Below are 22,189 nucleotides of genomic sequence, written 5' to 3'. Positions count from 1 at the left end.
TTACTTACATCTTCTTTGAACTCATGCAGGTGCTTATACATCTCCTCTGGACCTGATCATTTTTATCACTGTTGTTATTTGAAATTTTATCAGCTTTGCTTTGGGAAGAGATATGTTACTGTCATGTTTTCTCATATTACTTGTGTTTCCACATTGAGAGGCCATACTGTTTGTTGGAAGTTTTAATTACCTGTTGTCTTTTGGCTGAAATAGGCTCAGTGGTCCTGCAGGATAGGGTAGGGACTCTGTTAAGGTAGTATTTCTCATCACTTAACTGTGGGCTATGGCTCAGTAGCTAAACATTCAGCAGTGCTCAGGGCATTGGGCCTGATTCCCAGCATGGCTCAGATCAAGGCAAACAAGCTAGAGTCTCTTGCATAATGGTTGTTGTTGTTATTATTATTATTTAGCTTCTGGGCTGCTTTCACAATGGAGGCTTCCCTTCTATGTGCAATGGAATCTGCTGTTGACTTCACAGAGGATGGGCATGTTCTCCCTCGTTTCACATGCCCCTTATTGTATGGTTCCCAGAGCAGAAAGTACTCAAGCCTCTGGATGACCCCAAGATGGGGAGAGCAGACTGGAGCCCCAAGGAAGAACTGAGGGACTTACACTCTACTTGCCAGGGTTACTATATACAGGTACTCTACAGTAATTCTTTGCAGAAGAGGTGGTGTCAGTGGGAGTGTCATCACTTAGAGAGGCTGTCAGCAAACATACATCACAAAGGTCTCAGTGCATTCAGGTCTTGCCCAACAGTTTACCTCTCTTGGGATGGTATCATTGGCTTCCTCTCCCTCCTAGGAAGCTGAGAATTGCTGCTTTTATCTATTGCTTCTGTTTCTCCATGCTTTTCTGTCATCCTGCTACTCTTTCTTGGTTCCCAATACTCATTCCTGTGTTTCTCTCTTCAGAATATCATCTCTCCTATGTGACCTGACTCTTTGAATTCAAGGAATCAAAATAGTGGATGATTATAATCTGCCACCTTGTCCCACTAACTAAAAACTTCTAGTTAATGTGGGAATGTGATTACATTTTGTTTCAAAATAGTGAAATGATTGTGGTGGGGTGTCTCAGGCTAGAGTTAGGACAGGATTTAGGGCTCTCATGGGGCATGATTTGGGAAATACAGCTTTTGGTGTTAGAAAGCTCTTCTGTGGGCATATATCATGGGTACCTTGCGTGATGACCTCATTATGTCTTCATTAACACCCCTGAAAAGGCACAGCAGGATGGAGCTGTGAGATCTTAATTGGTGGGGAAGGGAGAATGTTACTAGAGTCATGCTGAAGCTCGGAAATCTCTTAGGAAGACCTTGTGCTGGAAGGACATCGCATTCCGTGCAACAAACCCAGTTTTGTGACATTGTTGGGATAGAAAACAAGTCCTGTTATGATGGTCCGGACGAATGACTGTCTTGTGTTCATAGGCAATAGTGATCCTTAAAGACAAGAACCTTCCTCTGTGCAACACAGCCCTCCTGGTACAGGAGGCATGATGGGGACCACTGACATGGACCCCACACTCTCTCGAAAGCAAGTGTGTACTGAATGGGGGGGGGGGAGCAAAATTACCAGCACCATTTATTTTTCTGTTCTTCTTGCTTTCCCACTTTTATTTTTTGAGCACTAATAATTGGATTCACCATCACCGGCCACATTCACGATTCCTAGCCACTCAAAAAAGCCACAAGCCATGGCTGAGGTCACTCTATTGGCCTGACCTCATAGTCTTTGTTCTCTGGATGCATATGGACAATGGACTGAAGAGGGTTTAACAGTTCGGAGCCCATTTTGCACTTGACATATGCTGAGGCCTGAGCTAGGCTGGGGCAGTGGGGATGGCCAGGAGAGATGGTAAAAGCCCATGACAAATTGGGCATTGGTGACTCACACCTGTCATCATAGCTACTCAGGAGGTAGAGGCCTGGAAGATTGTAATTTGAAGCCAGCATAGGTTCAAAAGTCTGTAAAACTCCCATCTCCAATTAACTGGCAAAGTACCAAACTGAAGGCATGACTGAAGTGGTAGAGCACCAGCTGTGTGAGCAAGCAAGCCAAGCAAGAGCAGGAAGTCCTGAGTTCAGGCCTCCGAACCAGCAGAAAGAGAAGAAAAGAAAATATAGTTTCGTGGAACACTGAACTCACTCTAGTCCTCACAGCAATCTTTTTTGTTAGTTCTATCATCGCTGTCTCCTAGTGGGGATGGGCATTCTCAGAGAGGAGAGGGCATGTGTTCAAATTCACCCAGCTAGTGAGTGGGCACAGAGCCCAAGAATGTCTTCCAAGGTGTGTTCCTGGATGTTACCCATCCTCTGAGAAAATTTTCTACAGCTTCTGTGTTTGCTGATCACTCTTTGAAGGATGGAAACTCCACTCCCCAAACATCACTCAAGGATGTCTTGCTGGGTCTCTCTTCCTTGAATGTACAACTCAAACTTACTCCTACATACCTGTCAAGTCTCACTGTCTAGCACTACCTGAAGGAAGTCCCCATCTCCTCTAGCTTATGGTAAGCAAATCTTAGGTATGGTACATTGAGTACACAGAGCCCCTGATTATTTCTGTGCCTTTGCCCATGCTCTTACTTCCCTCACCCTTTATGGCCTAGCCTGGCACTTCCTGTTGGGGGATATCATTCAGTGACACTGGGGACATACCCTCTTTTCTACACCTCCACAGCACAATGATTGCAGGGTCTTTACTGGGGAAAGAATCTCATACTTGATATGTCAAATTAAACATTAACACAGGCATCATGGGGAAAACAGAAGTGTATTGACCTCTTCCCTGCTTGTGAATTATTATTATTATTTTTAATTCATGAGATATATTCTGAGGGCCTCTGTAGTCATCAGTTAGGCTGACTGTCACTGTGCATCTGTTCCTCCCACCCTGCCCTGGTTTTAGAAGGACAGGCATTGAGTCTGGTCTCTATGTGATGGATCCCTGTGTACACAGGGGTTCAGCGGAGGCCGATGGCATTAAGATGAGGATGACAGAGCCCACATCAGAAGATAATGCCAAGGGCTAGGCAGGGAGATCAGGAAGACATGGGCTGCCAGTTCAGTCTTGAAATCAGCATCAAAAGCAGGTGGGTGGAGGCCAGGGGGCAGCTTGCCAGGGTGACACTGGCTCCTCCTTTGGGATGTGGAGTTAAGCTGGTCCTTGCTTTTCAACTTTTTACCCTGGAGGGGGATACTTATCATTGTGATCACTGATAGGCCCAGATGAAGAGTGAGTGGCATAGCCACTGTCCTAGCAGCAACCCCTGAATCGTCTGTCTTCGCAAACCGATCAGATGGGTCCTCTTGCTACCCCCATTTTTTGGATGAGACGCAGAAGCTTAGAGAAGTTGAGTCAGTGATATATGACTGCAGTTCTGAATGAGTCTAAATCCTGTCTTAAACCCTGCCTGCCTCTCTGGGACGTGAGGTCGGGCAGTGGCTTCCGCCAACTACCCTGGCTTCCATAGCGTGGGCTGAGGAAGAGAGGTGAGGCTCCCGCCTGTGAGTTCTGACCTTGTGCCACTGCTATTAAAGGAGACAAAACAAACCCTGCCTAGGCAGTCCTCAGCTGACTCCGGCCAGGGAAGGGGAAGCTGTGTCCTCTGGATGCCTCCAGGAGGTGACCCTGGGGGTGGGGAACACATTGTTACCAGAATCCTAGGGACATTCTAATCCTAAGTTAGAGGGGGAATTTCCAGGGCCTCTGGAGTTGGGGTGGGGGGAAAGAAGGGCACTGGACAGTTCTACATTTCAGGGAGGTTGGCCAGTGGGAATAGGCTGTCATTCCTAGAGCAAAGATCTTCAAGGGGTCTATGGATAGCTTCCAGGTGGCCGATTCTCCCTGTGGTAGGCAAAATTCTCTCTTCCTGAAGAGACTGTATAATTTAACCTAGTTCTCAGAGAGGCTCCTGACTCAGAAAAGTCCATGATGTATTTCAGAGCATGGCCTCTGCTCTGAGAGAGCCCTGGGTTCAAATCCTGGTTCTTCTGTTTCACAATGGCTAGGAGGAATTTCCTCAAAGGACGGGGATGTGGTGAGTCCCTGACTTAGAGGCGGCTTCAGTTCTCCCAACTTCCCTCCTACCCCTTTTGCTTCTATCAGATGCCCAAGTCTGCTGGCAGAGACGTGGGCTCTGTGCGGGCATTTTATTTGGCAGTTACGAGTGTGATATTATCCTTCCACAAAGCCTTCATTACGCGGCTGCGAACAATACCACAGATAAAGCAGGGATGCCCCTGCGTGCCAGTCTCCAGGTGATTATAACATTTGGGTAAATTGCCTTTTGTCTCGCTGGAGAGATGATGGCAGGAAGGGGGCTGTGCTGAAGACTCACTCAGCCATTTTGCAGAGAGCTCAAGAGAGGCACCGGGAAGAGGTAGCCTGGGTTTTTGAGTTGCAGCTGGTAGCGGGAAGTTGGGATTCCAGACTCAGCTCTACCACAGACAGGCTGTGTGGAGTCAGGGAGGTGATTTGGTCTTAGATTTCTCACTTGTCTTGGGAAAGCAGTAGCTTCGAGATTAACAGAGGCTTGCTGTTTTAGAGGCATCGAAAAGTTCTTGATCATTGCCCAGTTTTTGAGTAATAAAACAGAAAGAGAAGTATCCTGGGGGAAGGAAACCACTAGTACAACTTACTGGGTATATACTCTATGTCCCTGGGCTGTTTCCTTCCTTCTTTCCTTCTTTCCTTCCTTCCTTCGCTCCCTCCCTCCCTCCCTCCCTCCCTCCTTCCTTCCCTCCCTCCTTCCTTCCTTCCTCCCTCCCTTCCTCCCTTCTTCTGATCCTCCCTTCTTCCGACCCTCCCTTCTTCCTTCCCTTCCTCCTTCCCTCTCTCCCACTTTTACTCCCTCCCCCCCCCATCTCTTTTTTCTTTCCCTAGGAAATGAACCAGCTCAAGTGCCATCTTTCACTTTGGAGCCAGCCAGGCCTGGGTTCAAATTTCAGAGGTGCCACTTTTTACCTGCTGAGTTTGGGCAAGGCATTTCACCATGCCTCAAGTTCCATCAGCTGTAAAGTGGGAATAATAAAGATGACTGTTTTATGGGGCTACTGTGAGGATTAGATGAGATGAGACAAAATAGCACATGCTTAGTACCTGAAACATAGTTGCCATGCAAGAAATGCTGGTTATTATCATCATCCTGCTTTTTCTCACTCGAAGTAAACTATCGACATGTCTGCATATCAATAGATCCACTGCCATATATTTTTTCCCCAGTGTTGGGAATTGAACCCAGGGCCTCCTTGCACATGCTATGCAAGTGTTCTTCCATTAAGTTACATCCCAGACCTTCTGCTACCATATTTAATGCTTGCCTTGGGTTCTACTATAAGAAAACACTGTATGTTACCTATCCAGTCCTCTCCTGGTGGATATTTGGGATGTTTCCAGTTTTCAACTGTCTAAACAATGACTACAGAAATTTTAGATCATGCCTAGGTGTTCACCCTGCAGTTTAAATGTCACCCTTATCTAAAGGTGGCTGCACAGCAGGTAAACACCAGCGCCTGGGGGTACCGCTGATGCCGTTGTGGACAGATGATCTTAGAGCCGGCCAGGCAGAGGGAAAGAGGAAGACCTTGGAAGGCTGATGAGCCTGGCTATGAATCCCATTCCTCCTACCGAATTCCCTTGACCTCCCCGAGCCTCACTTTCCTCGTTTGTCAAGCACAGCCCACACAAGGACTCCCCTCTTCCTTGGTGGAATGTCTGGTTTACAGTCAGTAACTGCTTAGCCAATGTCAGCTCTCATTGCCATTATCTTCCTGATCCTCCTCACTCACCCTGGGGAAGGCAGCCAACACCTCCCAGAGTCCTGCAATCACAGAAGCCAGGTCACTCTCTTGAGATGTCCAATTCACACCCCTCGTCCCACTGCCCACTTAGCCCAGCATGTATCCAAATGAGGCATATGGTCTTGATTTTTAAATTCTGTCAGGAACCCACAGGTTCAAACAGCAAAAGGACCCTCTCTGCAAATAATCACTGGTGTGTGATATTTTTAAGAAGCCAGAGCCATTGTTTCTGATTGAAGGAAAGTTGGTGCTATTTTGAAGAGCAGTGGCGTTCTCTCTCTCACCATTGGGAATTAGACGCTGTTTGAAAGATTTGTGAGCTTGAGGACGCTTGCCAGATGTGCTTGATTCGACATTTCAGACAACAAAGGGGATAATGTTGGCGGGAATCTTGACGGCATTTCTGATGATCAGGATATTCTTTGAGGATGGTACTGAGACCTTTCGGGGAAGAATTTCAGCTTTTACATAAACTAATTTGGGATGCTCACTCTCTGTCTTCCACAAAGCAAATTTAGTTCATTGTTAGCTGTACATGTTAAAATGGTTACGAGGGTGTTTTTTTCTTTGAATATTAATAATGCGCCTTTCATCTGAGACGTTCACATGGGGTATCATTAATTGGGGGGAGGGAGGAAGGATTAGTGGTACAGTTGTTTTGCAAATGATTCCTACTGTTAATGTTGAGGAGAGCAACAGCTACATGAAAGAGATACATCTACAAACTGCCAACATGGCTCTGGCTTATCTTTCCTAGGAGGAATGCAAGGGATGCCTTGGGGAAGGGCACAGGGCTGGATTTCCCCATTTCCCATTATAGTAAATGTAATTATTCCAAATATTGTCAGATGCTTCTATATGGGTCGCAGTATATAAAGGACCCCTTTTCAAAGCAGGTAGCATCTCATTTCTGGGATTATGGAGTTTTTGTCTTAACACTGTAAAGTAGGCCCTTGGTTGATTTGGGAAGCTTGCTGAGCTTCTGCTGGGTACCAGGAGCTGTGCTTGGTAGAGGGACAACAATGAATCAGATTGCCCACCCCAGTCTAGGAGAAGAGAGCTACAAGTACAAGATAAACTGGTATATAAAACTGACAAGAAGAATGAAAAGAACTGTGCATTGCATCAGTCAGCTTCCAATTACTGTAACAAAAAACTTGAGAAAATTAACTTATAAACTAGAAAGACTTATTCAGTTCTGGTTCTGAAAGTTCTATAGAGCAGGACTGACAGCCTCATGGCTTTGGACCTCTGGTGGGGTCTGTACACCATGGTAGGAACACAAGACAGAGAAAACTGTTACATCATAGCCAGAAAACCAAGCAAAGAGACTGGGAGAGACCAAAGTTCCACAGTCCCCTTAGAACACATGCTCACAATGACCTAAAGACCTCCCAACCCCTCCACCCTATCCTTTGTCTCACCTTCTGATAAAGGACCATAGTAACTCCCAACAGTACTGTCTGGGGACCAAATCTTTAATATGTGGTCCTAAGGTGGATGCTACCCCTATTCACATCATAGCAATGGACTGAGGCAATACTCAAGTTGGAATCTAATTTTGTCACTCATTACGAACAAGTAATCTCTCTGAAACCAGGTTATCATGGTGCAAATGGTGGCTCACACAAATTACACACTTGGAAAGAGTAGATGAGATAAGCTGGCACCTCTCAAGACTTCTCCCCAGTGGGCATTCTTCCCCCAGCCTTGTCTCCCTGAGCTGTAGGTGTACAGGTGGAGCCACGTGGCAGACTTTGGTGATTACGGGCAACGACTTGTGGCCTCCTGTTTTGTGCTAGGCATTGAGAGATGAGGCATACTGTGATGGGCAGAGAAAGGAAAGAAGGTCAGTCTGTGCTTGAAACATGTGGGGTGACATTAGAGAGTACAAAGTGCTGGCTGTGTTTACCAACAGATGGCAGTTAGCCCAGATGGACTAGAACAGGAGGTAGACAAGACAAGAGAAGGGAGAGTGGACCATCAAAGCTAGACTGGGACTCTAAATGCCATCCAAGAGCCAGCAGCCCCCACATTCCCTGTAGCATTTCATTTACCAAGCAAAACCCTGATGAGCAGAAAGTCCAGCACATCCAATCCCATTTATCTTTCTGAAGACCTCTCTGCTTTCCAGGACCCAGAGGAAGTTTCACAAATGTCAGTGGCCCACCTCACTGCTCTTTCTTCCAGCTTGAGTAAGTGACTATCAGTCACTGAGCACCTGTTTGGGCCAGGTGCTGGGTTATGTATTAAATGTATTCCTGACCTCATTTTTTTCTAATTTATTTTCCTATCCTCAAAATAGGAACTACTTGAATGTTCATTTAACAGATGAGGAAACTGAGGCTCTGAGAAGAAATGTAATCTACCCATAATCACACAGCTGGTCTGAGGTGGATCCAGAATTAGAGGCCAGTCAGAGGTATGGGTTCCAGGCCCTGAGTTTTCAATCACCACACGCCATCTCTCTAACCTCTTCTATTTCTCTAGCCTCCTGTGGGGCAGAAGATTCTAAACCAGTCTCTGTTTTATGTTTGCTGTGCTGCTTAGAATATACACTAGCTGTGTCTGTTATTAGAAAGGTGATGTATAGAGGCGTTACAGTTATATAGGTCAGGTAAAGAGTACTTTTCTTTTTGGACAATGTCAGCCCTTCCCTATTTCTCTCCCACTTTTCCCCTTCCTTCCCCACCCACAAGTTGTATAGGTCATTTTCAACATAATGTCCAGTGAATACCACTGTTGCATTTGTTCACCCTTTGCCCATTTCTGCACCTCCCCTTATGCTCCTAAAGACAGATGAACAGTCAAGACAAAAAGAAAAGAAAACAAAAAAGAGAAAAACATCTCTTGTTTCCATTTTTCAGAGTTCATTTTCATAAAAATTTTTTTATATAATCAGAGACACATAGGCATTGTGTCTTTGTGACTTTAACCTGGGAAGCAGTAAGGTGTATTGGAAAGATAGCTGGACTTGTAGTGAAACTGGAATGGGTGTGAGAGCCAGTGTCACCATCACCAGGCTGTTACCCACCACGCTGAGGCTGGCCTGGTGTTCTCATCATTAGTTTGCCCATTCCCAGCTCCCTCCATGTATGGGGAAGTTGAGATGTGATTCTGGGCAAATGAGTTCAGAGGGTTTATGGTGGGGGACAGAAATGACTGATGTTACTGAGGATGATAGAGCAGGGAATGGTGGAGACCTGGGACTCAAGCAGTTGCAATTGTTGGCTCAACCAAACAAAACTTTGGCTGCTACATTTGGCCTGAGGTGCCACTGGTTTGAGATCTCTGATGGCTGTTAAGTTGCTTTGCAAAGTTGGAGGCACACAGAAGTATAACGAGTTGTAAGTTGTCTATTGTGTGCCAGGTATTGAAGTTTGAACCATCAGGTAAAAGATGATGGAGAACTTACAAGCAGGTGCTCTGCCTGCCTGCCCACTTTTTCTTTTACAAACATAATCAGCTGCAATGTGGTGGACCTGTGTGAGATGCCGGGGGCAGTGAGGAGCCAGACACAGTCACGTGGGCTCAGGCAGCTCCTCCACTGTCACCTGCTAAGTGCTATTGGTGGAGGGAGTCTAGTGCAGTGGAGGGTGAGAGGTGGCTCAGAGAAGGCTGCATCTATGCAGGATTCTACCAATGGCTGATCCATATTCTTATGCAAATTGTGAAATCCACTTAGCGTGTGGCAAACAACAGCACTTAAACAATGGTCAGAATAGGAAATACCATAGTACGTGGATACACATCTGTATATGCTTACATGTACATGAGGTCCTGATGTAAAATATTCCTATTAGCTAAAGGCGTGATAACCATTCTCAGATAATATGTCTGCCCAAGTCCCATGGCACATTGTGTAAATGTTCAAAACCTTGGTAATGAGTAGAAGGATGGGTGTAAATTCTCACAGCAAGCCTAGTACATCGGCACATTCTTGTAACCCCAGTTATTCAAGGCAAGGCAGCTGGGCACCAGTGACTCATGCCTGTGATCCTGGCTATTCAGAAGGCTGGAATCTGAAGATTAACAGTCAAAATCAGCTTGAGCAGGAAAGGCCATGAGACTATCTCCAATGAACCACCAAATACCAGAAGAGAGGCTGTAGAGTGCCAGCCTTGAGCAAAAAAGCTTAGGGGCACCACCCAGGACTTGAATTCAAACCCCAGAACCAGAATACACACACACACACACACACACACACACACACACACTTGCTTGAGCACAAGAGTTTGAGGCCAGACTGATTCACATAGTGGGGAATTTTTTTCCCCCTCACATTCATTTAGCAAGGAATCTTCTAAAATGTAGGTCCAACAACTTGGATTTGGCAGGCATGTTCTTTTAGAAAAGCATTCTGAGCATGAGAAGCATGGGCTGGGCCAGGTGGAAGCTTGGACAGCCCCACCAGGACCTTTGCGCCATGCCCTGCTGTGTGGAGATCAGAACTAAGTGGAGCACATGCCTGCTTTGCCCGCTGGCACCTGTTAATGACTGCCAGGGAGCTTGTGGCTCTCGTCAGTGTTGCTCAGCAGGGGCATTTCTCTAAGGCCCATTTAGCCCAGCTCATAGGCAACTCTTTCTGTTGTCCTCACTGGGACTGGCCTCTGACAGCCCCAGGTAGAGATAAGATATAGTCCCTTCTCACATGGACATGACAGACTAGTGGGAAACACAGATGTTAAACAAGTAATGGCAGAAATGGGTGTTTAACTACAGTGGAACTAAGAGCCACAAATGACATGTCCAAAGCATATTAGCAGGGTAAGGGCCCTGCCCTTAGAAACCCTTTGGTAAATAGACCTGTTTTGCATGATTTGATGTGACATCTCCTTAGCTTGTTTGATCAAGAAACTTTACAGTGAGCCGGTGAACACCCAGCAGAATGAGTGTTCTACAGAGCAGCTTTCTACATGAGCCAAGCCACGTGGACCAGTGTTTATATGTGCCTGTAATAGCTCCCACTTGTGCCAGGCCACAAGATGACTTGCTTTGCTTTACTTTTTCTTTTTGTGTGTGTTGGTACTGGGGCTTAACTCGGCGCCTCACACTCTCCCTCGACATTTTTGTTCATGCTGGCACTCTGTGCCATTTGAGCCACACCTCCAGTTCCAGATTTTGGCTTGTGAATGGGAGAGAAGTCTCTTGGATTTGTCTGCCCCAGGGTTGGCTTTGAAATATGATCCTAGATCTCAACGTTCTGAGTAGCTAAGTGATAAAGATGAGCCACAAGTGCTGGGCTAAAAGGTGGCTTTCTGATTCTCATGGACGGACCAAGTAAATTCCCTGGAGGGGGACAATATTTCTCCATAGCTACTACAGCCATCCCAGTCTACTTGGCAGTTTCCTTCTGATTGCAGTTTCTTGACCTGATCCTTTATAGGCTCCATTGATCATTTAAGATTATGTGCAGGGGGAAACTGGGAGAAAGGAAAGGAAGGGGTGTCATTGTCCAAAAGAGAACCATACTCATTACCTATGACATGGTAACCCCTCTGTACAGCACCTTAATAATAACAATAAAATTATATTAAAAAAAAGACTATGTGCAAACAAAGTGAAGTATGTGTGACACACATGTACTTGTGTATGTATATTTTTCTGGGAAGAAGATGCATGGCTATTGGTACCCTAGTAGGGTGATGGGGAGTCTAGGAAAGGGAAAAGTTAGGGTAGTGAGCACTGGGAGTAGGAGCCTGTGTCGAGCTTTGCTCTTTTACCCCTAGTGTCAAGCATAGACTCTAGAATACAGTAGAGGGTCCATTAAATCCTAATGGGAGAATGCATGAAAAAGTAAGTATGAGTATCACAGTGAGACTGTGAATGTCCTTGACTTCACTCTGTGGCCTTTGGCAGGCTTGAAGCCTAAATAGTGAAACACACAGATAACCAACTTGTGTCTTACTTGCACAGGCCTCTTTCTCAGCAGGTACATACATGAGCATGTGCACATGCACAGTCTTTTTCACATGGGTCAGGTGAGGTGAGACCTTACCTGCGTTTCTCAGGAAGCGGCCCCTGTAGTCCCTGACAATCCTTGTGATGGGGTTGTAGAAGCCATCTCCACAATCATAATTGCCACCAGGGATTTTTCTGGGTGGGTCCATATTGGTGAGTTGAGAGATACCTTGAAAGGGCATAATGGACAATTAATTAGTTCACCTCCAAGGCTACATCCAAACTCAGTGCTCATTGCAGGTCAACCTTTGGCTGGCTGCTAATATGACTGTGTGGCTTCCCTGATGGACAACACACTCCCTGCTCAGCGAAAAAGAGAGGATCCATAGAAGAGCTGTCTAAAAGTGCATCTGTGAGCACTGCAGACCTTATCTTCCCCATTTCTTGGGACACCATGATAAAGGGCATAGGTTCTAGGGTCAGAGAAACCCAGAGGGAGAGTCCAGGTTGGCCAGGTGATTTGCAGAACATGTCCAGGTCAATGATATCATCCAAAGTATGGCAATGGCTAATAGATGTGTGCCCTGCTGTCTCCCCCAGGAATCCTATGAAGCAGAGACGAGATAAGGAAGAACATAAAAAAGAAATGGTCAGGTGACAGAGACGTGGTGAGGAACCCTTGATTCTCTCCAAAATGACCAAAGTGCATGCCATTTATTACGAGTGTATTATGGGCCAGGCATTATGCTCTTCCTTAGAACAACCTTGAGGCTCCATTTTATAGCAAGTTGCTCTGCTCAGAGCGGTCAGATAACTTGTTCCATATTATCCAGCTAGGAACCAGGCTCTGGGACCTGTGTGCTAAGTACCCACATCAGTGGGGGAGAGGGTCTGAGTTCAGCCCCAAGACAGGGACTCTGGGACTCCTCCTAGGAAAGGGGAATGAATCAGTGGACCTTTTTGGTCATGTACCCTATGTGTGTATCTTGGAATGCTCATTCCCTGAGTAAAGGGAGAAGCTGGAATAAACAACGTCTCAAGTTCTTTTCAGTCAGAGATGTGATCATTCCCTGTTCTTCAGCTGGAACACTGATTTCCATAGAGCAGGTGGTGCCATGCTTACTGCTCAGCATCCTGAGCAGTGGGTTCTCTAACCCTGATACCTAACTTTCCTGGTGTATATTGGCTAATGATTACCAGGTACTTCTTCCAGGCCAAGTGCTTTCTAACCATTCTCTCACTGAAGCCTCAGGCCAATGTTCCTCTCAGAGATGCAAGGCCAGCCTGTACAGGAAAGGCCATCACGCTGCTTCGAGAGGCTCTGCTTTAGTGAAAGCATGGGTCGACAGACTCCTAATGTAAGATCCGCTCCTGGAGGGCTAGGAGACTCCACCCTCCTCCCAGCAAAGTCTCCACCCAGTACCTGCGTTACCTAGGCAACTGGGACACCTGGAAGAGGTCACATATGCATCCGCTGAGGTCACATCTGAATTTGATGTGGCCACACCTTTCTCCGCCCATGCCCTAGATAAGGCCTAGCCCAGGCCCAGATGCTCGCTCGCTCTCTGCTCTTTTCTAGCTCTTTTCTTTCTCTTTCCTCTATTTCCCAGCTCTCTTTCCCAGGCCTTTCCCAGCCACGTGGAGTGCCAACCTTGCCTGGTCCCAGCAGGTCTACTGAATAAACCTACCCCTTACCTGAATACCACGTGCGTGGTGCAGTTCTTACTAGGCTACCTCTTTTTAAAAACCTAACATGTTCCACCCATGCTTCTGTTTCTCTCTCTCTCTCTCTGTGTCTCTCCCTCCTTCTTCTTCTTCCCACTCCTCTTTCTCAAGTGCCTGTGTATTTTTAGGATTCTAGTCACTTACACAAGCACAGCCATCAGATACTTTGTGCCTGCTACCAGCACTTGATGTAAGTTATCTTACTGATAATGATATTGAGAAGTAGATGGTTTTTGTTTGTTTGTGCTGGCATTGGGGCCTGATGGAGTTCTATTGCTACTTGAGCCACGGTTCTACTTTCAGCTTTTCAGTGATTAATTGGAGATAAGAGTCTTAGAGACTTTCCTACCTTGGCTGGCTTTGAACTGTGATCCTTAGATCTCAGCCTCCTGAGTAGCTAGGATTACAGATGTGAGCCACTGGTTAATTTTTTGGGTGTGCCTGTACTGGGGCTCGAACTCCAGGCCTTGTGTTCTTGCTTGTTTCTACTCAGCGCTGGTGCTCTATCATTTGTACCACGTCTCCATTTCCTCACCCCCTTTTTTTTTTTTTTTTGGGTCCGGTCGTGGGGCCTGAACTCTGGGCCTGGGCGCTGTCCCTCAGCTCTTTAGCTAAAGGCTAGCGCTCTACCACTTGAGCCACAGCTCCACTTCTGGCTTTTTTCTTTTTGCTTATGTGGTGCTGAGGAATCGAACCCAGGGCCTCATGCATGCAAGGCAAGCGCTCTACCACTGAGCCACCTTCCCAGCCCCAGTCCTCACCCCCTTTTGAAGGGGAGAAACAGAGGTAAATTCCCTTGCCCACAGTTCCCCGGCTAGTACAATGGATCTAAGATGTGGGGACTGGCTTTTCTGTATTCTGTTACATCTGCTCCTTTCCACCTTCTCCTTTGGCTTCCTTCTGTGAGCTCCAGGCACTGATTTGAAACTGCCTTTGGTTTCCTTTCAGTCTGGGTATGAACGAAAGGTGGGAGAGGGGGAGGCCTGGATACCTGAAGGCTTCAAGCCATAGCAGATCTCTGTGTAAAACCTTCGGTCATAACTGTCACAGTAATGCCAGTGTTTGTCGTCATACTTCAGGCCATCAGCAAAAGTATAATTTCCCTGGAAGACAAGGAACACACCCGCATTGGTAGAAGCTGAAGCCTTTTTGTCAAGAAGGTTGGCATCAAGAGAAGAGGTAGCTTCTCACTGTTACCTGCAATTGTGGGGACAATTATGGGGCCCATCACAATGGCTATGGTTGTGATGACTAGGGAATGGATATAAAAATAAGACTGCTACTAGAGCAAGCCAACTCTCTGTGATGTGAACTTGGGTAGACAACCTGCTTACTCTCTTGGTCCTCAGTTTCCTCATTTGTGCAGTAATGATAAGGGTACTGTGTTTTTAATACAGATGACTAGAATTCAATGAGATTGTACATGTAAAAAATTTAGTATACTGTGATGGTGAATTTTATGTGGCAATAAGCCAGGCGCCGGTGGCTCATTCCTGTAATCCTATTTTCTCAGGAGGCTGAGATCTGAGGATTGGGGGTTCAAAGCCAGCTGGGGCAGGAAAGGCCGTGAGACTCTTATCTCCAATAAATCACCAGCAAACTGGAAGTGGTGCTGTGGCTCAAGCAGTAGAGTGCTCGCCTTGAGCGGAAGAGTGCAGGGACAGTGCCCAAGCCCAGAGTTCAAGCCCCACAACCGACCAAAAATATTTTTTTTCTTAATGTAGCAACTTAATTGGGCTAAGGGATACCCAGATAGCTGATAAAAAAATATTTCTAAGTGCCTCTGTGAAGGTATTTCAGGAAGAGATTGGCTTTTGAATCAGTAGACCGAGTACAGATAAGAAGCCTTACCTGTGCAGGTAGGTATCATCTAATCCCTTAGGACCTGGATAGGACAAAAGCAGAATGAGGACCACTCTACTCTGGGCTCTGTGCTTGACCTGGGACATCTGTTTTCTCCTGATCTTACCATCAATGTTCCTGTTTGTTAGACCTTTGGACTTTGACCTAGACTTATACTATTGCCTTCTTTGGTTCTTGGCTTCATGTTTGGTCCAGAACGATATCTGGGCATCCAGCTTACAACTTACTGTGAGAAAACAAATTCTTCTAAATAAAGCTCTATGTGTCTACCTATATCTGATTGGTTCTGTTTCTATGGAGACCAAGCATACACAGACATACACCATTGACATTATTCTTACGCTTTTATTATCAGAGCTAGGAAGGTCAGAGTCATTAACCATGGCTCTTTTGTCCAAACACGTGCGTTCTGCTTTTGCTGCTTTAGTGCTAAAGGGAGTCTCAGGATGTAGGAACTGCATTGGCTTGTGCATCAGGAAACATGGGTGGAAATTCCCACAATACTATTAGTTCACTGTGTGACCTTGGACAAGTCACATCCCCTTCCTGGGGCTTAGAGTCTCAAAACCATAAAACCAGAACTGCTTCTTAGCCTTTTTTTTTTAGGTCATGGGTCAAGCCCAATACATTCTTAGATTGAAGAAAGCTATAATCTTTTTCCTAGAGAAAAATCATAATCCCACATAACATAGATTTTTTAGGTAAAGTCAGGAGATCTCACTGATCCTTGAATTTTATTCATGGTCTACAAATTCTGGGATATGAACCTTTGGATTAGCTGATTTATAATGATAACAGTAGAGATGGTGGTAGTAACATTTACTGAATGCCTACTATGTGCCAGGAACTTGGCCAAGAGCTCATGTGTAATGCCTTACTTACTGTCAAACCAACTCAGGCTAGTGGGGGGTATGTATGAATAATGCCCCACCCCAAAGTTACCCACATAGGCTGGAACTGTGGCAAAAGGGACTATGCAGGTGCAATTAAGTTAAAGATCCTAGGTTACCTGGGTGTAGCCAATGCAATCACAAAGGTCCTTATAAGAGGGAGGTAGGAAGTTCTGTGTGAGAGAAGACAAGATGATGAGGAAAACAGGGAGGGAAAATGGTGTGATGCAGGAAGCAGAGATTGGAATGGTGCATGGTCATGGACCAAGGGACATAGGCAGCTTCTACCACCTGGGAAAAGTGAAGGAAACAGATTCTCCTGGGGAGACTCCACAAGGAACAGAACCTGTGAACCGACCTCCAGTACTGTTAAGATAATAAATTTGTGCTGATTTAAGACTGACTATATATTTGTGGGTGTGTGTGTGTGTGTGTGTGTGTGTGTGTGTGTGTGTGTGTGTGTGTGTGTGTAGGGTGCTGGTACTGGGGCTTGAACTGTCTTGGTGTTGTCCTTTAAACTCTTTTGCTTCACGCTGGCTCTCTACCATTTAAGCAACATCTGTTCTTTCCAGCTATTTGCTGGTTTATTGGAGATAACAGTCTTGGATTTGTCTGCCCAGGCTTGCTTCAAACCAAGATTCCCAGATCCCAGCCTTCTGAGTAGCTAGGATTATAGATGTGAGCGACTGTTACTGAGCAGTTGCATTTATGGTTTTAATAGGTAACTAAAAAGACTATTGTCTTCAGTTTATAGATGAGAAGTATGAGTCTTGGAGAACTCGAGTCAAGATTAGATAGCAAGTTGCATAACAGGATTTGAACTCCTGGCCTCTCCAGGGCTGTTCCTAATCCTAGAATCCTCGGAGATCAAGATGCGGGTGACAAGAGCCAGTGGAAGGAAGGGATGCAGGGCTCCAGGGCAGTGATTCTCCCCTCTGTAGCCCCAGCTGATCACCTTTAAAGACAATCCTTTTTCCCAGGTGGAATCATATCGGCTCCCATTGGGAAAGTACAGGGTTCCTTTGCCGTGGAACATGCCATCCTTCATTTCCCCAACATATCTCGTTTCTGTAGGGAGAATGTATTCAGCTTTGCCCTCCATCCTGCAACAACATAGAGAAAGCTCTGAGTCAGGAACGACAGTTGGAAGGGTAGCAAGCTCAAACTTCATTCTCATCGCCCCGGATGGTTCTGTCCCAGAAGTGTTCTGGCTAAAAACAAAATTGGTGTTTTGTTTCCCTCAAAAGCTCAAAAATGTTGTCCAAGAGGGGGCCAGAAGGCAGTGTTTGGTTTTGTTTCCTTTCCTCTCTCTCCTCTTCCTCTCTCCTCTTCCTCTCTCCTTCCTTCCTCCTCTCACATTTTTAAAAAATTCATTCAAGATGAAGTATCTCCATTCTAGATTCAAAGCAAGTCAAAAAGAACAAAAGAGACACTTTCTACTGAAGACATCCCTCCACAATGAGGACATGATTACTAGATCTGGAATATCATTTACTCTCTTATTCTTTCAGCCAGATGATTATACCTTAAACATCATTCATTCCCTTATTAATTTGTTGAGCCAAAATTCAGTGTATCACACACACACATGTGTGCCATGAGCAGGGAAACTGAAATGAAAAAGATTAGATTTCTTGATACTGGGGCCTATAAAAGTCTTTCCATGGCTCTCCACCCTCCCCAGAATTGTGTAGTTTTGAAATCTCTTTGCTGAGGCCTGGTCCATCTATCTCCTCCCCCTCCCATTGCCCCTCCACAAACAGCCTTAAAGCTAAGAGCCTGCTCCTTCCCACAATGCCTATTCTCTCTGCCCGAAAACATTTCTTCAGCTTGCTTACACCCACGGTTGCCCTATCAAACTTTCAGGGCACATTTCAAATACCCTCTCCTCCCTGAAATCTGGGAGAAGCCAGCTAGGCTTGTCCTCTGCAGAGGGCCAGCAGCAGGGTCGTATAGAAGGAAATACTGGGGTGGGGTGGCAGAGCCAGACAGGCCTGGATTCTAATTCTTGCTCTGCTAAATGTTAGCTAGAAGACTTTGGGAAGGTTATGTGATTATTCTGAGCCTTACTTTTCTTTCTCATGGGTAAAACAGAATACTACCATCTATCACACAGAATTGCTAGAGGGAGGGGAAGACGCAGGCAAAGTCACCTGGAGCACAATGTCTGCCACCTACAGGTCATCAATCTCCCTTTATCTGCTGTGTTTGTGGGTCTCCTTTGATACCTTGTGCTTCACAACAGAATTATCTAGACCCCAATTGTGCAACTCTTCCAGAGAAATATAACCTTGAGGTCAGAAAGATCTCATACTTTTTTGTGTGTGCCGGACCTGGGGCTTAAACTCCGGGCTTGGGTACTGTCCCTGAGTTTGTTTGTTCGTTTGTTTTCCCCTCAAAGTTAGTGTTCTATCATTTGAGCACAGCTCCACTTACAGCTTTGGTGATTGATTGGCTATAAGTATATGTGTAGGGGGAGGGAGGATTTGGAGGTGTGGCTCAAGTCCTAGAGTGCCAGCCAATGAGTGAAAGCAAGCCTCAGATACCAAGTTTGAGTCCTGGTCTCAGACCAAAAAAAAAAAAAGTGTCTCATAGACTTTCCTGCTAGGCTGGCTTCAAACTGCAATCCTCAGATCTCAGCCTCCTCCTGTATACAAAGGATTACAAGATTGAGCCACCAGTGCCCAGCTACTATAATTATTTTTTAATTATTTTTATATTACTCATGTTATAGGAAAATTATGTCTAGTTAAAAACAACTTTATTTAAGTATAATTGACATGCAAACAATACAGATATTAAAATGTAATGTTGGGTAAGTTTTAATATATACCTGAAAACCATCATCACATCGAGATGATTAATATATCTTGTGCCTCAAATATATCTGCTACTTCCTGCTATCTGTAATCCTTCTTGTCTTTCTTCACTCCACCTCCTACCCCAGGTAACCATTGATTAGCTAGAATTTTCTAGACCACTGTATAACTGTGTCATATAGGATGTACTCCTTCTTGTCTGGCTTCTTTCATTCACTATTCTTTTAAGATTCACTTATAAGCTGGGTACTGGTGGCTCACATCTGTAATTCTAGCTACTCAGGAGGCTGAGATTTGAGCATCACAGTTCAAAGCCAGCCCAGGAAGGAAAGTGTGTGAGATTCTTATTTGCTACCAAAAAGCCAGAAGTGGAGTTGTGGCTCAAAATGGTAGAGTACGAGTCTAGAGCCCAAAAGCTCAGGGACAGAGCCTTAGACCCTGAGTTCAAGCTCTAGAACTGGAAAAAAATCACTTATACTCTTGCTGTATTTACCAATAATTCACTTTAAAAACTTGTTGTGCATGATTCCAGCCAATGGATGTACCACAATTTGTTTATTCATTTACCTACTAATACATGTTTGGATTGTTTCTAGTTCTCAGTTATACAAAGAATGTTGCTATGAGCATTCACATACATGCCTTTGTATGAATATACCTTCATTTATATTGGGCTAATGTCTATTTGTGGAAAGGCTGTTTAACTTTTTAAGAAATTGCTAAATTCTCCAAAGCAGTTTTATCATTTTAATTCTTACCAGCAGTGATGAATCTAATTAAATATCAACTTCCTTCTATACAGACAAGCTACTCCATTTTCTAAAAGGAAAAAAAATTATAGTGGTACTGATGTTTTCTAAAGTTACAATGGTACCAAAAGTCCCAAACAAAACAAGTTCTTGGGAACAAAAGCCATGGCAATGATTAAGGAATAAACAGTTAAATAAATGTGTAGAGGACTTCTCTCTCTGTCTCTATTTCTCTCATCTGTCTTTCTCATACATAGGCTACTGAAATCTAGATTCTTACAGTTGTGTGCTCTCCTCTCTGACAAAACTCAACCACTCTTGCTCTGTAGGGCAATGTGAATAGAAATAATGTAATTTGAGTATAGAATTGGATTTAAATTTTGGTTCTATTACTTCTACCTATGTGTTTAGTAATGGTGGGCAGGTCATTTTGCTTAATTTCAGGCCTTTATTTGTAAGATTAGCCTGAACTACTCATAGTAGTTGGAGCTAATAATATTTCCCTTATAAGGTTGTTTAAGGATTAGCGATTGTATTCCATAAATACTAATAGTTTCTCTACAAATCTTTCCCCTATTACTGGCCAGACCTCCTACCTTCGAACTATAAATACCTTGGAATTACACTAACCTGTGAGTACAGAGCATGGATTCCAAGATGAGCATGCATTACATTCCCAACCAGTACTTATTTGGTGATCTACTTCTCCTGACTCGGCTTTAGCTTCTCCAACAATAAAACAGACTTCACTTTGTTCACTTAGGGTTGTTATCAAAGAAGAACAGCCACCTATGTGTTTCTTTCTGTCTATCTATCTATCTATCTTTTTCTTCTTTTGTCTCTGTGTCTTTCTTTTGAGACAGAGTTTAACTACGGAGCCCAGGCTCACCTCAAACTCATGATCCTCCTCCCTTAGCCTCCCAATTGCTGTGCCATCATAGCCACCTGACCCCTGCTCTCTTCCACAGCACCAACCACAATGAATTGCAGTTACCTATGTTATGCCCACTTGCCCCGTTTTATTTGAATGGGTTGTTTTTTTGGAGGCAGAGACAATAACCAGGGTCAAGTCCAAGATCTGATATAGTTGGAGGCCAATCAGTATTTGTTGAATAGCTTTTACTATTAGTGTATCAGAATGAGTTGTGTGCATAATTGCAATAATCCATAGATTATGAACTCTTGTGAGAAGACTACACACAGTTGGAGTTCTGAACCCACAAGGTCTGTATCTGTGGATTCAACCAATCATGACTGAAAACGACAGGACTCCCTTAGTCTGGAGGGAATGGTTCTGGGTTTTGCACATACTCAAATCCCTGATATAAAATGATAGTATTTGCATTCTTATGTACTTGGCCCTGGATTATTTATAATAACCTAACAGAATGTCAATGGTACATAAGTACTTGTTACATTGTATTGTTTAGGGGGCATAATGACCAAGTGAAACCTGTGTATGTTAAGTAAAGAATCAATTTCCCTCTCCAACTATTTTCCATTTCCTATGTGTAATTGTCAACAGGGAAGGTAATCTGCCTGGGTCCTGGCACCAGTCCTTAGTAGATTCTGGGGGACATCTGTATATTGGACCCAGATTGCCAATCACTCTTCCTCAATCTGAATATATGTTATAGCCTTTTTAGTGATGTGACAGCATCTTCTCATTTGTTTGTTAATGTAACCTCAACTACAATATATATTTCATAACAGTAGATTTCTGATATTGTTAGTAATTTTTTTGGTGCTGGGACTGGGGCTTGAACTCAGGGACTTACATTCTTGCTTGGCTTTTTCACTCAAGGCTAGTGCTCTACCACTTGAGCCATACCATCTCTTCTGGCATTTTGCTGATTAATTGGAGATAAGTCTCTTGGATTTGCATACCCCGGGCTGGCTTTAAACTAGTATCCAGGAAGTGGCGCTGTGGCTCAAGCGGTAGAGCGCTTGCCTTGAGCTGAAGAGCTGAGGGACAGTGCCCAAGCCCAGAGTTCAAGCCCCATGACCAACCAAAAACAAAAAAAGGCAACAGAAAAATAAACTAGTATCCACAGAATGTGACCTCCTGAGTAGCTAGGAATACAGGCTTGAGTCTTGGGAGTTCAGCTCATAAAACTGGCAGATGGCTCCAAGAGGTTTTGGTTTGGTTTTTTTGTTTTGTTTTCTTTTGCCTTGTTCATTTATCTGTCTTTGGAAGGGTAAGAAAGGCACAGAAATGGAGGGGCAAAGGGTGAACAAATGCAGCCATGGTACACACTAGACACTATGGAAAATGAACTACAGAACTTGTGGTGGGGATTGGAGGGAAAAACTGGGAGAGAAGGAGGAAAGGGGTGACACTGTCCAAAAAGAAATGTACTCTTTACTTCACTTATAAAGTACCCCTCTGTACATTACCTTTATAATAATAATAAAATAAAAGCCTAGCAGATGGCA

At 44.7% G+C, this 22,189-nt stretch overlaps 1 protein-coding gene across 1 annotated transcript in view; it reads right to left on the bottom strand.

Moving 5' to 3' along the window:
• Morn5 (MORN repeat containing 5) overlaps positions 1-22,189 on the bottom strand; it is a 33,624-nt gene that overhangs the window by 11,176 nt on the left and 259 nt on the right. Inside the window, exons 2-4 of the mRNA XM_042678738.1 lie at positions 17,141-17,288; positions 14,424-14,535; positions 11,805-11,936 (exon numbers count right to left, since the gene is read on the bottom strand). Of these exons, the coding sequence (XP_042534672.1) occupies positions 11,805-11,936; positions 14,424-14,535; positions 17,141-17,288 (392 nt within the window). The remainder of the gene's footprint in view (positions 1-11,804; positions 11,937-14,423; positions 14,536-17,140; positions 17,289-22,189) is intronic.

Source organism: Dipodomys spectabilis, unplaced genomic scaffold (genome assembly GCF_019054845.1).
Source record: "Dipodomys spectabilis isolate Male_0828 unplaced genomic scaffold, ASM1905484v1 ptg000046l, whole genome shotgun sequence".
NCBI classification, from domain to species: Eukaryota; Metazoa; Chordata; class Mammalia; order Rodentia; family Heteromyidae; genus Dipodomys; species Dipodomys spectabilis.
Note: the sequence above shows the minus strand (reverse complement) of the source record. Positions and strands in the feature narration are given on the sequence as shown.